Source organism: Hyperolius riggenbachi, chromosome 6 (assembly GCF_040937935.1).
Source record: "Hyperolius riggenbachi isolate aHypRig1 chromosome 6, aHypRig1.pri, whole genome shotgun sequence".
NCBI classification, from domain to species: Eukaryota; Metazoa; Chordata; class Amphibia; order Anura; family Hyperoliidae; genus Hyperolius; species Hyperolius riggenbachi.
This window is the reverse complement of record NC_090651.1, coordinates 176,581,845-176,598,539: the sequence shown is the minus strand read 5'-3', so window position 1 is coordinate 176,598,539 and position 16,695 is coordinate 176,581,845. Positions and strand designations below refer to the sequence as shown.

General features: G+C 43.8%; 1 protein-coding gene across 1 annotated transcript in view; it reads left to right on the top strand.

The window, feature by feature from the left end:
- Positions 1 to 15,102, top strand: part of LOC137521242 (PRKCA-binding protein) — a 319,567-nt gene extending 304,465 nt beyond the window's left edge. The window contains exons 7-9 of the mRNA XM_068240229.1: positions 12,159 to 12,212; positions 13,415 to 13,477; positions 14,947 to 15,102. Coding sequence (XP_068096330.1) covers positions 12,159 to 12,212; positions 13,415 to 13,477; positions 14,947 to 15,101 — 272 coding nt within the window. The 3' untranslated portion in view covers position 15,102. The remainder of the gene's footprint in view (positions 1 to 12,158; positions 12,213 to 13,414; positions 13,478 to 14,946) is intronic.
- The last annotated feature ends 1,593 nt before the right edge of the window (positions 15,103 to 16,695 follow it).

Sequence of the window (16,695 nt, the reverse complement as noted above, 5' to 3'; positions counted from 1 at the left end):
GCTCACAGCAAAGACAGCGCTGCTTGAGGTATGCTAAAGCTCATTTGTACAAGCCAGCTTAATTTTGGAATAAGACGCTGTGGACTGATGAAACTAAAATTGAGTTATTTGGGCAAAACAAAGGGCGTTATGCATGGAAGAAAAACACAGCATTCCAAGAAAAACACCTGCTACCTACAGTAAAATATGACGGTGGTTCCATCATGCTGTGGGGCTGTTTGGCCAGTGCAGGGACTGGGAATCTTGTCAAAGTTGAGGGACGCATGGATTCCACTCAGTATCAGCAGATTCTGGAGACCAATGTTCAGGAATCGGTGACAAAGCTGAAGCTGTACTGGGGTGGGATCTTTCAATGCTCAAAATCCACTAATGGAATGGCCATCTCAGTCCCCCCAGACATGAATATAATTGAAAATCTGTGGTGTTAGTTAAAGAGAGCTGTCCATGCTCGGAAGCCATTAAACTTGAATGAACTAGAGATGTTTTGTAAAGAGGAATGGTCCAAAATACCTTCAACAGAATCCAGAATCTTATTGGAACCTACAGGAAGCGTTTAGAGGTTGTAATATCTGCAAAAGGAGGATCTACTAGATATTGATTTAATTTATTTTTTTCTGGTGCCCAAATTTATGTACCTGCCTAATTTTGTTTATACAATAATTGTACACTTTCTGTAAATCCAATAAACTTAATTTCACTTCTCAAATATCACTGTGTGTGTCTCCTATATGATATATTTAACTGACATTTTTTATCATAACAACCAATGATTTATACAGGAAAATCATGACGATGAACAAGGTTGCCCAAACTTTAGCATCCCACTGTAGACCTCCTCCCAGGCTCCTAAAAAAAGGTTGGCATATGTACACGTCACAGGAGTCCCCATCGCTGTGCCAGAAACCTGCGGGCACCAGGTGCCACCAAACAGAAAGGAGTTGTGAGTGAGATCAAAAATGAGATATTCGCATATGAAGGGCTCTTGTCACCTCTCTGTGAGTACATTCTCTCTGCTTCAACTGCTGCCTTGTGTTGCATTCTACTGTACAAACTGGTGACATCAATAGCCACCAACAGGTCCCCTGTGCACCACTGTGAGGACTTCAAACCCGATAGTTAGTACATTCAAGCTGTCACTTAGATGGGAAGGAATAAACTTTAAGTGGGGCCTGAGAATGTGGTCTCAGTATCTGGACAGTCTTTCTGTGACTGACCCCAGACCTGACACGATGGGTCTTTCCGGGGGTGTCAGACACAGATTTATGCATTTCAAGCAGATGATACTACACGGGTTTCACTGGGAACAATGATAACATGCTATTTGTCAAAGCAGTTGTCTGATGACCTCTTTCTACACCTTTACGTGGAGGGATCTCAGGGCAGGTTTGTAGCCCACCATGGGATCTCCCCTAAGGGGCTTGTAAGTATCCGTATCCAAGAGCTGTCGAAGCACTTTATTTTTATACATTTCAGTGGACAGGAGGACAACCGAGCCACCTTTATCAGCTTTACATATAGTCAAATCTGGGTGATTACGCAGCCAATTCAACACTTTTTTCCTTAATGGTGAGATTAGATTGTACAATAGGATACACAGGAACTTTGATTTCCTGGTCCACATGCCTCTCAAACAAGTCAATACAGGGGCCTGGTTGTGAGGGAAAAGGCATATTTGATCTACAGGCCGGAAACTGGGGGTGGGGGTCAGATAGAGAAGTTGTTAGGTGATATATTACAAACAGATAAGACCCTTTGTTTACTCAGAGCTCACACAAGTGAGACTCTGCCTGGCACACAGGCTCAATAGCCAAAAGCCTCCTCTTTTAAATTAGCCAATAAATTATATTGTCCTGATTTAAAACCTCTTGCTTTTACTGATGGCTAACACGGTACAATATTCTAGTGCCTTACTTGTCACCCTTGAAGTGAATGCAGCTAGCCACAAGCAGTCTTACTTTTTTTTACAACACCCGACAGGCTGCATCCGAATTGATCAGCTGCGTAGAGTGCAGAGCCCAAACTCGGGCAAATTACACAACTTGCATCCAAAACAGATGCAGCAAAGGAGCACGTTGGCTTAAAAAACAGCCTGTGTTCATTACTAGACTCTTCCAAGACGATGACGTGCCCTCTTGGATGAGACCTAACCACTAATTGACAATTAAACATAGTTAACACCTGGGGCTGCTAGCCCATAAATGGTCTACACATTTTTCCTAAAGAACAGCTCTTAGTCATTTTTCCTAAAGAACAGCTCCTAGTCAGGCTGCAAATGAAATTAAACCAACAGAGGTGTGCAGCACCCCCCAGGGGCTTATACACACCTTGAATGCAAATCGGATGCAAACTATGTACTAATCTTTTTCTGTACAACAGGAGGAAATGGCATCGCTTTCAAATATAGGCTGCACCCGAATTGACCAGCTGCATAGATGTGCATACCCCAAACACAGGCAAATCACTCAACTTGCATTCGAAACAGATGCAGCAAAGGATGACTTTGGCTTCAAAAACAGCCTGTGCACAGATTGTTCAATACTAGACTCTTCCATGCCGATGATGTGCCCTCTCGGAAGAGACCTAACTACTAACTGACAATTAAACATTGGTAAAACCTGCTTGGAAGAACAAAGAGAAATCGAGAGCCCAATATGGTGTAGTATTGTTAAGTTGGTTGTGGTTAAAAGCAAAATATTTAGATATACTCACAAACATGGGTTACCCATAGGCAACCACTTCAAGTGCAGGTGGGGAGTTTTAGAACCTGACCCCACTCAGGTTTTTAAGATGTCGCTCTCTGTAGATAGGAAACGGGGTAGCACCCCTCCACCGAGGGTGGACTCAAGATTTCAGCAAGGCTTGGTGTACAGAGGCGCCAGAGTAGAATAAAAACGTTTAAAAACCGTCTAAAAGAGGGGGATGTTCAGGTGGACTTACCTCCCTCAAAAATATAAAACTCAATTGAGTCACAATATATCAATACAAAAATATTTTATTGAACTCCACTTAGTGCAACGCGTTTCGCAGGTGTGGTCCTGCTTCATCAGGCAAACAGGAGTATAACTGTAACGATCGGTGAAGCACAGAGAGGATCTGATTACCGGTGATCTGCACTATCACTGGGAATACAGATGTATACCAGATTATAAGTGATCTGCAGTATCACCGATAATCCGATATACCAGCTAACCTCTGTTCACCTGAGTAGAATGTAGTGTTTGGTGTAACAGTAACACTTTGAGGACTAAGCCTCAGCGCAGTAAGGTATACTGCACGGATTCCTTCCGAATACTTGGACTCTCCAAGACGGGAGGAGTCAGGCTGCGAGTAGGAAGGATTGTCTAAAAGTAACACTCTGGAGGAAGTGTCACTGATAGAACGGGGAACCGCCTCCAACAGTGAGGTCGGTTCTCGAGGTCGGACAAGCCAGGTCGTACACACATGGACAGATAAAGTACAATATCAAGAGGCAAAGGCGGAGTCAGGTACAGGCAGGGTTCGGCAACAGGGTATCAGAAATATCGAGGTACAAGATCAGTAGGCAGAAGCAGAGTCTAAGGACGAGCCGGGGTTCGGCAACAGAGTATCAGAAATATCGAGGTACAAGATCAGAGTTCAGGAGGATAGTCAGGCAGGCAAAAGGTCATAACAGATAATCACAATCAAACTAGTACTTTAAGCTATCAACAGAAACTAGCTAAGTGTAGGATTACAGCTCCAGCTGGTCCCGGCACACTTGCGGATCTGACTACGGATCTGGGTGCTCCCACGTATGTGATCGCAACGCCAGACAACCAGCAACTGAATAAGCAGCAGAATATATAGTTGCTGGACTCTGCTGCCCCGCCCGAACCATTCAGCCAATCATGAGTCCTGCAGGAATCAGCTGACCTTCCTGATCAGCTGACACTTCCTCTGCAGGTATAAAGGTCCTGAATTCAGGCCCGCGCGAGCATAGCTCTCCATCTGCCTAGGTGCACTAACAGACCCAGCCACACCAAGCACATGCTACTGCATGCAAACAGCCGCTTTGCTGTCAGGACATGCGGCGGCTTTTCCACGTCCCACCACACAACCAGACGCGTGCAAACCGCCGCGTAGGACGCGGAGTCAGCCGCCTAGCTCTTGGCACACGCGGCGGCCTTTCCGCGTTTCCTCACAATAACTCAATGGGTCTAGATACAGAAGTGAGCGCCTGACGGGAGATTGCGGAATCTTTTGCACCTTGTTACTTGTGCTACAAAATTTGCCATTTATTTAATTTTGATGTTGGTAAAATGACACGTGAGCTTAGGGATCGTATCTCTGAGCATGTAAAAAGTATCGGGTGCGAATTTTACTGCTCCCGTGGGTGTGCATTTCAGACAAGCTCATAGGGGTGGGTGATAGCAAAGGCTTAAGATTTGTTGGCATATATCGTATCCACGGTTCTATCAGGAGGGATAACCCTAACTGATTATTACAACAGAAGGAATGTTGGCGGATTTTTAATTTGAAAGCCACTTCTCCCCGGGGTTTAAATGAGATAGAGGGGTTTGCCTCTTTTCTGCCTGTGTAACGTGTGTGGGGTCACCAGTTTTTCTGGTCTTTATAGTGTTTGCGGCCCTCATGTCGATTCTGTCTGAAGGGTCAATGCTAACCTATGGAATATGCTTGGAAAAGGGACTATTGGGCTTGCTTTTTGATATTTATCTGAATTAATATTTATATAGCCACTGTGGCTGTTAGAATGGTTATTCAGCCACAGGGCAAGATTTCTGCTAAACTTGATGCCCATTTTGATTATGCAGAGCTATATATGGATATTTATATATTAATATTGATGGTTGCCTGTGTCTTTATGTATGATGCAGTGTCCGGGTTGGTTCACCCTGCCCCTTTGCTTGCTTTGGCTCCCATGGCTGCACGCCCCATCTCCTCTTCTGGGCATTCGGTTACCCTGGAGATGTTGCAGTTGGCTGCGCGCATCTCCTTCCCCGTCCCCTGTTTGCCTGATTGGTGTTGGAGGACATGGGTGTGTGTTTGTGGGGGGGAGGGGGTGCGCGCTGCCATTGGTGGGTGTGCGGACAGGTGGGCGAGGCTACCGTGCGGTCATTGGTTGTGTGCTGAGATTTAGTTAGGATGTGACAGTGTGGTGAGCCATGCCTCCAGAGGAATCCAGCAGATGGTGAAACATGTGGAGGCTGTGCAGTGGCGTTAATTCATACTTGCCATACTAGTTTGTCTAAACCCTCTCTCCATGCCACATCACTGTCGCTCCTGCTTTGTGCTGTAATTGTCCTCACTTCATGGCCATATGTGATCATTGGCCCACAGGACTATATCAACGTGCCAGTGTTTGGTAAAGATCCCATTTTCAGCTATATGGGTCCGCTGGACTGTTTCATGGTGAGCACGTGACTTAGTGCAGCTGAACTTTTGTTTGTTGCTTTGCACTTACTGCACTTTGCTCTGCCATGGTGAGCATGTGGTTCAAATGTCAGTCATTGAGACTGAACTTTTTCCTGCTGAATGTTGTTTTCATCCTGCTAATGCTACCTAATACACTTTGTTCATACTGCTACGCTGTCTGCTGACAAGCTCTTGGAATTATCAGTATTACATTTAAGGCACCTGAACTTTGAATTCAGTATATAAATCGGACTGGCAACTGGGATACAATGTGGATCAACTACTGTGGACTTGCCTATATAATCAATTGCCCACAATTTGATTGATTAAACTTCACTCCACAGAAAATGAATAAATACTCAGTAGGGGATCGCAGCTGGTTTCAGAGTCACCTCACTCCAATCAGTACACAATTTCACAAATCACTTGCTGCGCCTGCTTAGTCCTAATCTCCAGAAGAGATATGACCCCTATAATAAAAGCAGAATACAGAGAGCGCACATAGTGCTCAGCACTGTTTGACCATAGTGCAATTTCCACCTCGTGCTGCACTCTAGGGGGTTGTGCCTTCACCACTGGTATTAGAAACAACGTTCCCCCCTTGTGAATCCACTCACCGGATAACCGCTTGATACTTTGCACGTAATAATATGCAGTAATCCACGCTCCTCAAACCGGTCTTCACTTAAAACGTCTTTTATTTAAAAACAATAAAAGGCAATCCAGCATACAACGGACATCAAAGGAACCCTGGCCGTGGATACAGGGCACTCAGTCCTCACTTGGTTTGCCTGCACTTCCGGAATGTCAGCGTGCTGCCTGGCTCCGCACTACATGTTTGGTCGCAGTGACTCATTCATTTGAGCCCCTGAATGAGTCACTGCGACGAAACGCGTAGGGCGGAGCCAGGCAGCACGCTGACATTCCGGAAGTGCAGGCAAACCAAGTGAGGACTGAGTGTCCTGTATCCGCGGCCAGGGTTCCTTTGATGTCTGTTGTATGCTGGATTGCCTTCTATTGTTTTTAAATAAAAGAAGTTTTAAGTGAAGACCGGTTTGAGGAGCGTGGATTACTGGACATTATTACGTGCAAAGTATCAAGCGGCTATCCGGTGAGTGGATTCACTAGGGGGGAACGTTGTTTCTAATCCCAGTGGTGAAGGCACATCCCCCTGGAGTGCAGCAGGAGGTGGAAATTGCACTATGGTCAAACAGTGCTGAGCACTATGTGCGCTCTCTGTATTCTGCTTTTATTATAGGAGTCATATCTCTTCTGGAGATTAGGACTAAGCAGGCGCAGCAAGTGATTTGTGAAATTGTATATAATCAATTAGCCATACAGTTTATTCACCGCTACAATTTCAGTGTGATTCATATTTGGAGGTTCTCCATTAGGGAGTGCTTCGATGGTGTAAATTACTAATATTATTTAGATAGACCTCACTAGTAGAGATATGTGGCATGTATGTATGTATGGGTTGAGTACATGGAGGTGTTTTGAGGAATGTGAGGGGACCAAATGGTATTCATGGCGTGTTTTTCAACTATTTTGATGAATAAAGTATAATGATATTTTTTTCCTAAAATGCATTTGTGATTATTGGCACGTACCACCTACTGTTTTCGTCCCTTCCTAATTGTATTTTTTTTTTTTTTGTTAGGTGATATATTACAAATAGAGATGCTGGCGAAAATCTCGCCAGCGAATCTCTATGGGCAGTCTGGCCGCGTACTACTTCCGGGTCGCAGTGTCCCGGAGTAGTACATATGCCTGTGTCTGCACTCGTCCTTTAGTACGCTTGCCCTGGCCCGGCGGTGCACATCCCTGATTGCAACAACGCGCACCGCCGGGCCAGGGCATGCGTACTAAAGGATGCATGCAGACACGGGCATGTGTACTACTCTGGGACGTTGCGACCCGGAAGAAGTATAGGGCCCGCTATTTGCGGCGAGCAGCTCGTGAGCTGTTCACCTACATCTCTAATTACAAACAGATAAAACCCTTTGTTTATTCAGTGCTCACATAATTTACACTGCCTGGCACATAGGCTCAAGATGACTTGGTGGCCGATCGACCATCCGATTTGATTGATATAATTGTATTGGATGAAAATCGGTGCCTCCAAGTGCATGCCCAACCAATAATGCAACCAATATTGGGCTGAAATAGGTCACATTAGACGGAAGCACATGCTGTTAGATGTAGGGCCGACTTGCTCAATCTTGTGTGAGGCGGTAATGGCGTGCAATATCGGGACGAGCGACGAACGCAATGAAACCCCCGTCGCTGTCCCCCCTAATGTTAAATGTCCCCCCAGTGCCCAGTGCAAATGATACATTACCTGTCTGCGTCTCCCATGGCTTTATTTTATTCTAAATCCATTTTAACAGGAATATTAAGAAAGAAATGGAAAAAGTCATTATTTCTCAGATTTTGGCCATTATAGTTTGAAATGAATACATGCTACTGTAATTAAAACCCGTGTATTTTATTTGCCCATTAGTCCCGCTTATAACACCATTTAAATTATGTCATCACAATGTATGGCGCCGATATTTTATTCGGAAATAAAGGTATGTTTTTTCAATTTGCGTCCATCACTATTTACAAGCCCATAATTTAAAAAATTATATTAATATACTCCTTTGACATGCTTTTTTTTCTGCAAATTTTTTTTTTCATTAAAAACTTTATTTGGGTAATTTGTGGTGTCGGAGGTAAACGGCTAATTTTAAATGTAAAATAATGCATTTGTTTAATAAAAAATAGATGTGGGTGTAGTTTTACTATTTGGCCACAAGATGGCCACAGTCAAAAAATCCTGGAAGCATACGATCAGGCTTCCAGGACGCATTAGGAGGAAGGGAAACTTTCAGAAAAATGGCAGCCTTTGTTAAGAGGCTGTCGGTTTTTCTGCGGGGGGCTTCGATCAGTGAATGGGATCTATAATCCCATTCATTGATCGCTGGGCTAACAACTGGAGCGCACGCGGGAACGGGATCGCGCACCTCGCGGGACTGCGCGCAGCCCAACTGGACGAGAATGTCCATCCAGTTGGGCTTAAGTGGTTAAGGCAACTATTTATGTATTTTTTTAAAAAAAATGTTTTATTATTATTGTGTATGTTTGGTAACTGGAGTGGGGGGGGGGGGGTGTTAGAAGGGATTAACTTTATTAATTTTTAACCTCCCTAGCGGTTTGGACAGATATATCCGTCCATAAAAACATGCTGTGAACAGTATAAACGTGCATACACATCAATACTCTCCTGCACTGTATACTAGACCCTTGCTTGACACATTTTGGCAAGTTACAGGAGAAACAAAGTTTTAAAAATATATTTTATCACTTTTTCCACAGAAATCCTGGAAAAATTGAACGCCAGGGTTAAAGTGCATCCGAGATAAACTTTTACTCATTGCATAATTGTGTTCCTTTCATATAGTTTATAGGGCATTCCTCAAGCCAAATACTTTTTTTTTTTGTTTTAATACTCTAATTCCCATAAACTAAACAAGCCGCACCCACAGCTTCTCCAGAGTGCCTTGGCACTCTGAGCCTTAGTAGCAAGGGCTTATGGGAGCTCAGTCTGGGCAGGAGGAGGAGGAGATTACCAGTCAGAGATTTCTGACAAACCGAACATGGCCGTTCTCGTATCACAGGAATAAATAATCATAAACTGTTGAAGCTGTTTGCAGCTAGATTTGCTGTGTAAACTTTAAAGCGGATGTGAGATGAAAACTAACTATAACAAGTAACTTGTCTACTATATATCTTGTCTAAAGAGAATCTGTACTCTAAAATTCTTACAATAAAAAGCATACTGTTCTATTTATTATGTTCTCCTGGGCCCCTCTTTGCTGTTTCTGCCACTCCCTGCTGCGATCCTGGCTTGTAATTGCCATTTTTAGGCAGCGTTTACAAACAAAAACATGGCTGCTAACCAGAATGTGACCGGCTCAGAAAAGCTCTGTATGTGACTCATACAGCAACAACACACAGCACACAGAGCCTGCAGGGGGCGTGGAGGGTGTGTGCATAGCGTCTCCCTATCACAGCAGAGCAGCACATTCCTGCCTGAGCCGACAAAGCCAACAAAGGAAAGAAGATTAGATGATATAACAGTACAACTAGAAAAGGCTGCAGTAAGACAGACCACATAAGAACAGGTATAGAAACTTATAGGATAGAAAAAGTAAGGCTGAAAAATTTGTTACAAAGTCTCTTTAACTAAAATTGAACCTGAGTGTATTTTTACATTTTTGCCATTAGATGGTGCTAAATACACTGGTGCTAAATATACTGTCCTCTGTTATAAGATTTACTTTCATTATTATGAATGGACTTTCATTACTTTTTATTATTATGAATGGACATGACCCCTGATCAGGGTCATGTCCATTCATCCCAGGCACTGCGATTCGATCGGGAAACACTGGATGCGTATACGCATACAGATAGACCAGATAGGACTATATACAATTATAGTGGCCAGATAGGATTAAAGACACGTACACACGCCATACTTCTTCAAACGACGGGTCCGTCAGACCCTCCCGCGGTGCGGTCGTTTGAAGACGTACGGTGTGTGTACGCGCCTTAACAGGTTAAAAGTCTTTCCACCGCATCTTGTAATTCGACATCAGTAACATTCAACAAATTGGTTTTCAAATTGGACGGCATTGTCATTACCACTTCCCTTTCCTCTTTTTGCTCTTGGGCTTGTCTTCCCAATTGACTTGCTTGTCTTTTCCCTCGTCCCTGCTGGATGCGCCACCTAAAGGGACTCCAGCTTGGTTATTTTGAGCTTTTTTAGGGGTCTGTTTTAGCGTTCAACTGGGTGTCTCCTTGCCACTTCACTCTGTGATCCAGTATTCCCTCGGTTTGCCCGGAGTACCCGGTTTAACCCTTGGCTTCGAGATCTGATGAGGCACCCAGAAAAATATCTTTCCAAACTTGTATTCCTCCTTGTTTGTTAAAATTTGACAAAGTTTATGTACCTTAATATCCTGAATAGGTACCAATTTCTGGTCAATATTCTTTAAAGTACCGTAGATGTAAACTGTTCCTTAGAGACTAGTTGACTTTACTCAGTTTTGTTTCTAGCAATTTCTGAGGTCAGAAAGTCCAATTCTACCTTACTTCTGTCTAGCGCTATGTCCTGTAGCCTAGCTGCATCATCCAAATAGGCCTGTTTCCAGGTTTCAATTAATTTTGTATCTTGTTTATATTCAGATTGTTCTTGATAGCTTTTGAACCCTTTAGCTACAAGGTACACTCCTTAATATCTCTCCAAGGTGGTAACTGTCCAGAAGACCCCCACTTCCTTTTCACACAGCCTTTCTAGATTTGCTCCTTATTGGTTAGATCTGTTAGATCCACTACTATTGGTGAAAACACGTGTCAGACCTTCCTGCTGTAACATTATCCCCCTGTAGTTATCAGCATTAGACATACAGGTGAAGTTCGAAAATTTAGAGTATTTTGCAAGAGTTCATTTATTTCAGTAATTCAACTTAAAAGGTGAAATTAATATATGAAATTGACTCATTACATGCAAAATGAAATATGGCAAACCTTTATTTGTTTTGATGATTATGGCTTATGAACTTATGCATGATATTCTAATTTTTCGAACTTTATTTGTATCTGGTGCTCAATACTAAAAGCAACGAAGTTCACACAGTGATATGCAAGATTGAGGTAGGTACACAGATGAACAAGTATAGTCAGGAGGTTCAAAAAGGCCGCATTGGTAACTAGTTTCCAAACATACAATGTGCTTATAGCATGGTAGAGGCTTCATATGCAAACAAAAGAATGAAAAAATATGAGCTTGGCACAATTGTTTCGTTTTATTGCCATAAAAAGTGCAAATGCAAAAACAAATTCAGCATTGATTAAAGTTGATGCAATATTTCTGTGCCGTTGGTTTGGATGCTGTGTGGAAGCAGTGGGCGACAGGGGTGCACGGTCTTACGACTGTTTGCTTGGAATGTGAGTTTCTTCTTCTGAGGCTTGTAGTGCACACAATGGGGTGGAGCAATGGACTGTTTTAAGTGTTTCCTTAAAGCGGACCCAAACCAAACATTTTTTTAATTAAAAATATTTAGTTGCACCACTCTGACACATACAAAGATAAATAAACACTCCTTCAAGCCTATGAGCATTTCAGTGCATGCTTTTCACCCTTCTCTTTTCATAACTAGAGTTATACTGGGGGCAGCCATTAGCAATTCCTCCATTGCCGGACACCATCTACTCCACCAGTTTGCCGGAAAAATGCCGGCAATTTGAAAGGAAGGGAGGGGTTCCTCCAATAAATGTAAAATATTTTATATTTCTCATCATGCAGCTGAAAAAAGGCTGCTATTTATTATTATAATTTAGAAAATAGATTTTATTTCTGAAATCTTGTATTTTTAATTTGGGTCCACTTTAATGGAGCATTTCCATCCCGCCCCTAATGTCTTTGGCTTTCAGCGCCAGCATTATTGTAGAATTCCCCATTCGCATCCATACATGACTCGTTAGTTGGGGTCAGGGTCTGCAAATTCCATGAAGGGTGTGTCTGTTAATGCCACCACACAGGGGCATGGCTTAGGCGTGAGAACACTCATATTGCCGTTTGGTGCAACAGGAAGTAGTAACAATGTATTAATTCATGTTTATATTTTTCCGAATAGTTGCAAGGTTCTTGAATATGATGCATTCTCTATTAGCTGTTTTCACCCTAAAGTAGTCATTCTCTTTCTTTCTTTGTTTAGATGGCTTGGTGAAAAAACTAGAAGAACTAGAAAAAACAGCAGAGTTCTACAGAGGTATTTTCTTTTTTTTTAAATTAACGCACACCTTTGAGAGGAATTTGGAAAATTACACACTGTCGTTACAAAGTTTGCACCAGATGTCAAAGCAGAAGGGGGGAACCTGGGCAGAGGGTGGGTGGGGCTGAGTCACTGCCCGGAGCTAAGGGGCGGAGCAACTGGCGGGTCCACATGTAGATTACAGTTTGTGCAGTGAAGGGAAAGATCTTAATCTATGTGCTCCATCTCTATGGTGCAAGCGAGTCTGTAATTAGGTGTCAGACAGTGCCCGCACTATAGAGACAGAGCACTTCAATGGATAAGGCTATGTGAGAGGGGAGTTCTTTCTTTACCTCCACTGCACACACTATGCATGTGGATGGGCCTTTTATGGTTACCTATACTGGAGGTACATCAGACCACCTATACTGGTAAGGCAAGTTAGCTACCTATACTGGGGGTGAATCTGGCTCCCTACACTAAGTAAATGGAAAGGGGGTGACTGGTTACCTATTCTGTTGGGGTTTATCTGGCTACATGTACTAGGGGGCATTCACCGCTTACCTTTCCGATCAGTGTGCCCTCTCCCATGCTTTTTTTGTCTACATCTATCTGATGCGTCTACTATGTGACCCCGTGGCATGTGAGTGGGTGCATGCTGTCGGGTCATGGAGAAAAGAACTGGGTAAGCGAAGACAGAAGGACACAGGAGGGAGCGTGCCAGATGGACAGATAAGTGCGCTGTGCAAGGGCCCAGGGGAAGACCTGAGGGGGGTCACCAGCCAGCTCTGGGGGCCCAGGTGGAACAAAGAAGGAGTGGTGGTAGATTTCCTATAGATTCTCCTATAGGTTTTCAATAGATACCTTGCAAAAATCTCTGAAAAATCAATTTGCAGCATTTGACCATAATAGATCCCTCTCTAATCAGATTTTGATTAGAGAGGGCCGTCTCTTTTAGCCAAATTGGGTCAAGCCAGCACATTCAAGTTTTGATCACTAGATACCCTAATATACTCCACTCCTTGATACGTTCTACTATAATCATATCATTTGTTATTTAGTGTGTGTGTGTGTGTGTGTGTGTGTGTGTGTGTGTGTGTGTGTGTGTGTGTGTGTGTGTGTGTGTGTGTGTGTGTGCGCGCGCGCGCGCGCGCGCCACTTGTTTTTTGTCTGGATGGAATTCAATATATCACTCATGTTTTGTTTCTTATTCTACCTAGGTATGATGGAACATACCAAACGTCTCTTGAGAGCATTCTTTGAACTTTCACAAACTCACAGAGGTAACAGTTGACTATTTAATTGTTGTATGTGAAACAAAACTCAGTTATATGGCATTATAAAGATTATTATTATTTAGTATTTATATGGCGCCGCCATCTTCCGCAGAGCTGTACAGAGTATATTGTCTTGTCACTTAAAGGAAACCTAAAGTGAGAGGAATATGGATGTTTCCTTTTAAACAATACCATTTGCTTGGTAGTCCTGCTGATCTCTTTGGCTGCAGTAGTGACTGAATCACACACCTGAAACAAGCATGCAGCAAATCCAGTTTGATATCAGTCAGAGCACCTGATCTGCATGCTTGAGGGGCTGTGGCTAAAAGTATTAGACACAGGATCAGCAGGAGAAGCAGGCAACTGGTATTATTTTAAAAGGAAAAATCCATGTGCTTCTCAGTTTAGGTTCCCTTTAACTGTCCCTCAGAGGGGCTCACAATGTAATCCCTACCATAGTCACATGTGTATGTACGTATCGTGTAGTGTATGTATCGTAGTCTAAGGCCAGTTTTAGGGAGAAGCCAATTAACTTATCTGTATGTTTTTGGGATTTGGGAGGAAACTAGTGTGCCCAGAGGAAACCCACACATACACGGGGAGAACATACATACTCTTTGCAGATTGTGCCCTGGCTGGGATTCGAACCAAGGACCCAGCACTGCAAGGCGAGAGTGCTAACCACTATGCCACCATGCTGCCAGGGCCGGTGCTACCATAGAGGCAAAGGAGGCAATTGCCCCAGGGACCCAGAGCCTGTAGGGGCCCCCAGTGGCTACAAGAGGAAAACCTTTTTATTCAAAAAGACCTTATAGTTTTTGAAAAAATCGATTTTAAAGTTTCAAAGGAAAACCTTTAAAACATTTAAAACATTTAAAAACCTGCTGATTTTAACAGTAAATAGCAAATCCACCTTAAAGGGAAGGTTAACACAGTTAAAAAAATAAAAATCCACTTACCTGGGGCTTCCTCCAGCCCGTGGCAGGCAGGATGTGCCCTTGGCGCCGCTCCGCAGGCTCCCGGCGCTCTTCAGTGGCCGACCCGACCTGGCCAGGCCTGCTGCCAGGTCGGGCTCTTCTGAACTCCAAAATGCGCCTCAAGAGGGCGCGCTGATGTCATCGGACGTCCTCCGGGCTGTACTGTGCAGGCGCAGAAGTACTGCGTCTGCGCAGTACAGCCCGTAGGACGTCCGATGACATCAGCGCGCCCTCTTGAGGCGCATTTTGGAGTTCAGAAGAGCCCGACCTGGCAGCCGGCCTGGCCACACTTCCTTTTCTTTTGACAAGTAGCCATTTGAAGGATTGCCATTACCTAGCAATATTTTATATTAGTGTAATATAGATGACTGAGGTTTTAGATAACCATATAGGTGTTCATAAAAGTTTACTGTAACTAATTACGTCTGCTGTTGCTGCAAATTTGTATTACATCAGAAACTAAATGTCTATAAACTTGATTTTCCTTTATTTTTCTAGCCTTTGGTGATGTGTTTTCAGTTATTGGAGTCCGAGAACCCCAGCCTGCAGCAAGTGAAGCTTTTGTTAAGTTTGCTGATGCACACCGTAGTATTGAAAAGTTTGGGATCGGTCTTCTAAAGACAATAAAACCAGTAAGTGAGCGACCCATATAAATTGTCTTGTTTGACACAACTGAATTATTTATTAGCTTTGTTTTTAATCTTGGCAATACAAGTAACAAGGTATTCTAGGAATAGTACACTGCTAAAAAAATAAAAGGGACACTGAAACAATACAGTGTAACTCCAAGTCCATCACACTTCTGTGAAATCAAATTGTCCACTTAAGAAACAAATCTGACAATTAACCGCCTTAGGATCTTGATAATTAGTGGCTGTCTGGCTGCCAGGGTGTAGATTTATTTTTTTATTTATTTATTGTATTTATAAAGCACCAACATATTACGCAGCGCTGCGCAATAGATAAACGGGTTAACATACAAGGTAGAACATACAGGAAACTCACAACAAAACAAGATCATGCAAATGATTTGATAACAATACAGTGGCATAGGTCAAAATAGAGACTGTTCTAGTCCACGAGAGGGGTGATTGTCAGTAAGATTGTATAATCAAGCTGGAAACACTAGGGAGGAGGGCTCTGCCAGAGGCTTACAATCTAAAGGGTGGGGGTGGAGACAATGGGTGCATCTTTTGAGAGGGTGTCTAACAGAACATATTATGGTGCTGGTGTAGGGGGGTATGCGAGCATGAAAAGGTGAGTCTTGAGGGCTTGTTTGAAGGTATTAAAGGTGGGTGCGAGTCTGATGGCTGGTGGGAGCAAGTTCCAGAGAGTAGGGGCAGCCCTGGTGAAGTCCTGCAATCGTGCATGTGACTGAGATATGCGTGGTGTGACTAGGTGCAGGTCATTGAAGGATCGGAGGGGGCGGGCTGGTATGTGCCTGTGGACCAGATCAGAGCTGTAGGACGGGCAGGTCTTATGCACTGATTTGTAGGCCAAGCACAGGATTTTGAAATTGATTCTAAAGCTGATGGGGAGCCAGGGTAGGGCTTTACAGAGCGGAGTTGTAGAGGCGCTGCGCTGAGTATCAGTCTGGCTGTCGCATTCATTACCAACGGAAGTGGGGCAGTACGGTTAGAGGGGAGGCCAGACAACAGAAAATTGCAGTAGTCTAGGCGGGAGATAACAAGGGCGTGGATAAGGAGTTTATTGGTGACAGGTAGGAGCGGATCTTGAAGATGTTGCGGAGATGGAAGTTGCAGGATCTGGCAATACCTTGGATGTGGGGTGTAAAGGATAGTTCAGAGTCCAGGGTAACGCCTAGACAGCGGGCTTGGGAGGTAGGGCGGATGGTAGTATTTTCGATAGTGATGTGCAGATCTGGGAGGGGTGCAGCTGTGCGGGGTGGGAATATTAGAAGCTCAGTCTTGTCCAAATTAAGCTTCAGGTACCTGGCGGCCATCCAGGAGGAAATGGATGTGAGGCAGGCAGAGATTTTGTCTATGGTAGAGGAGGAGAGGTCTGGGGTGTGGAGATATATCTGGGTGTCATCGGCATACAGGTGGTAATTGAAACCCATGGAGGAGATGATTTTGCCAATTGAGGCAGTATAGAGTGAGAACAGTAGTGGTCCTAGGACGGAACCTTGAGGAACACCAACTGAGAGGGGTGTAGGAGTGGATGAGGAGCCATTGAAAAATGTTGTGAAGGAGCGGTTGGAGAGGTAGGAGGAGATCCAGGCTAAGG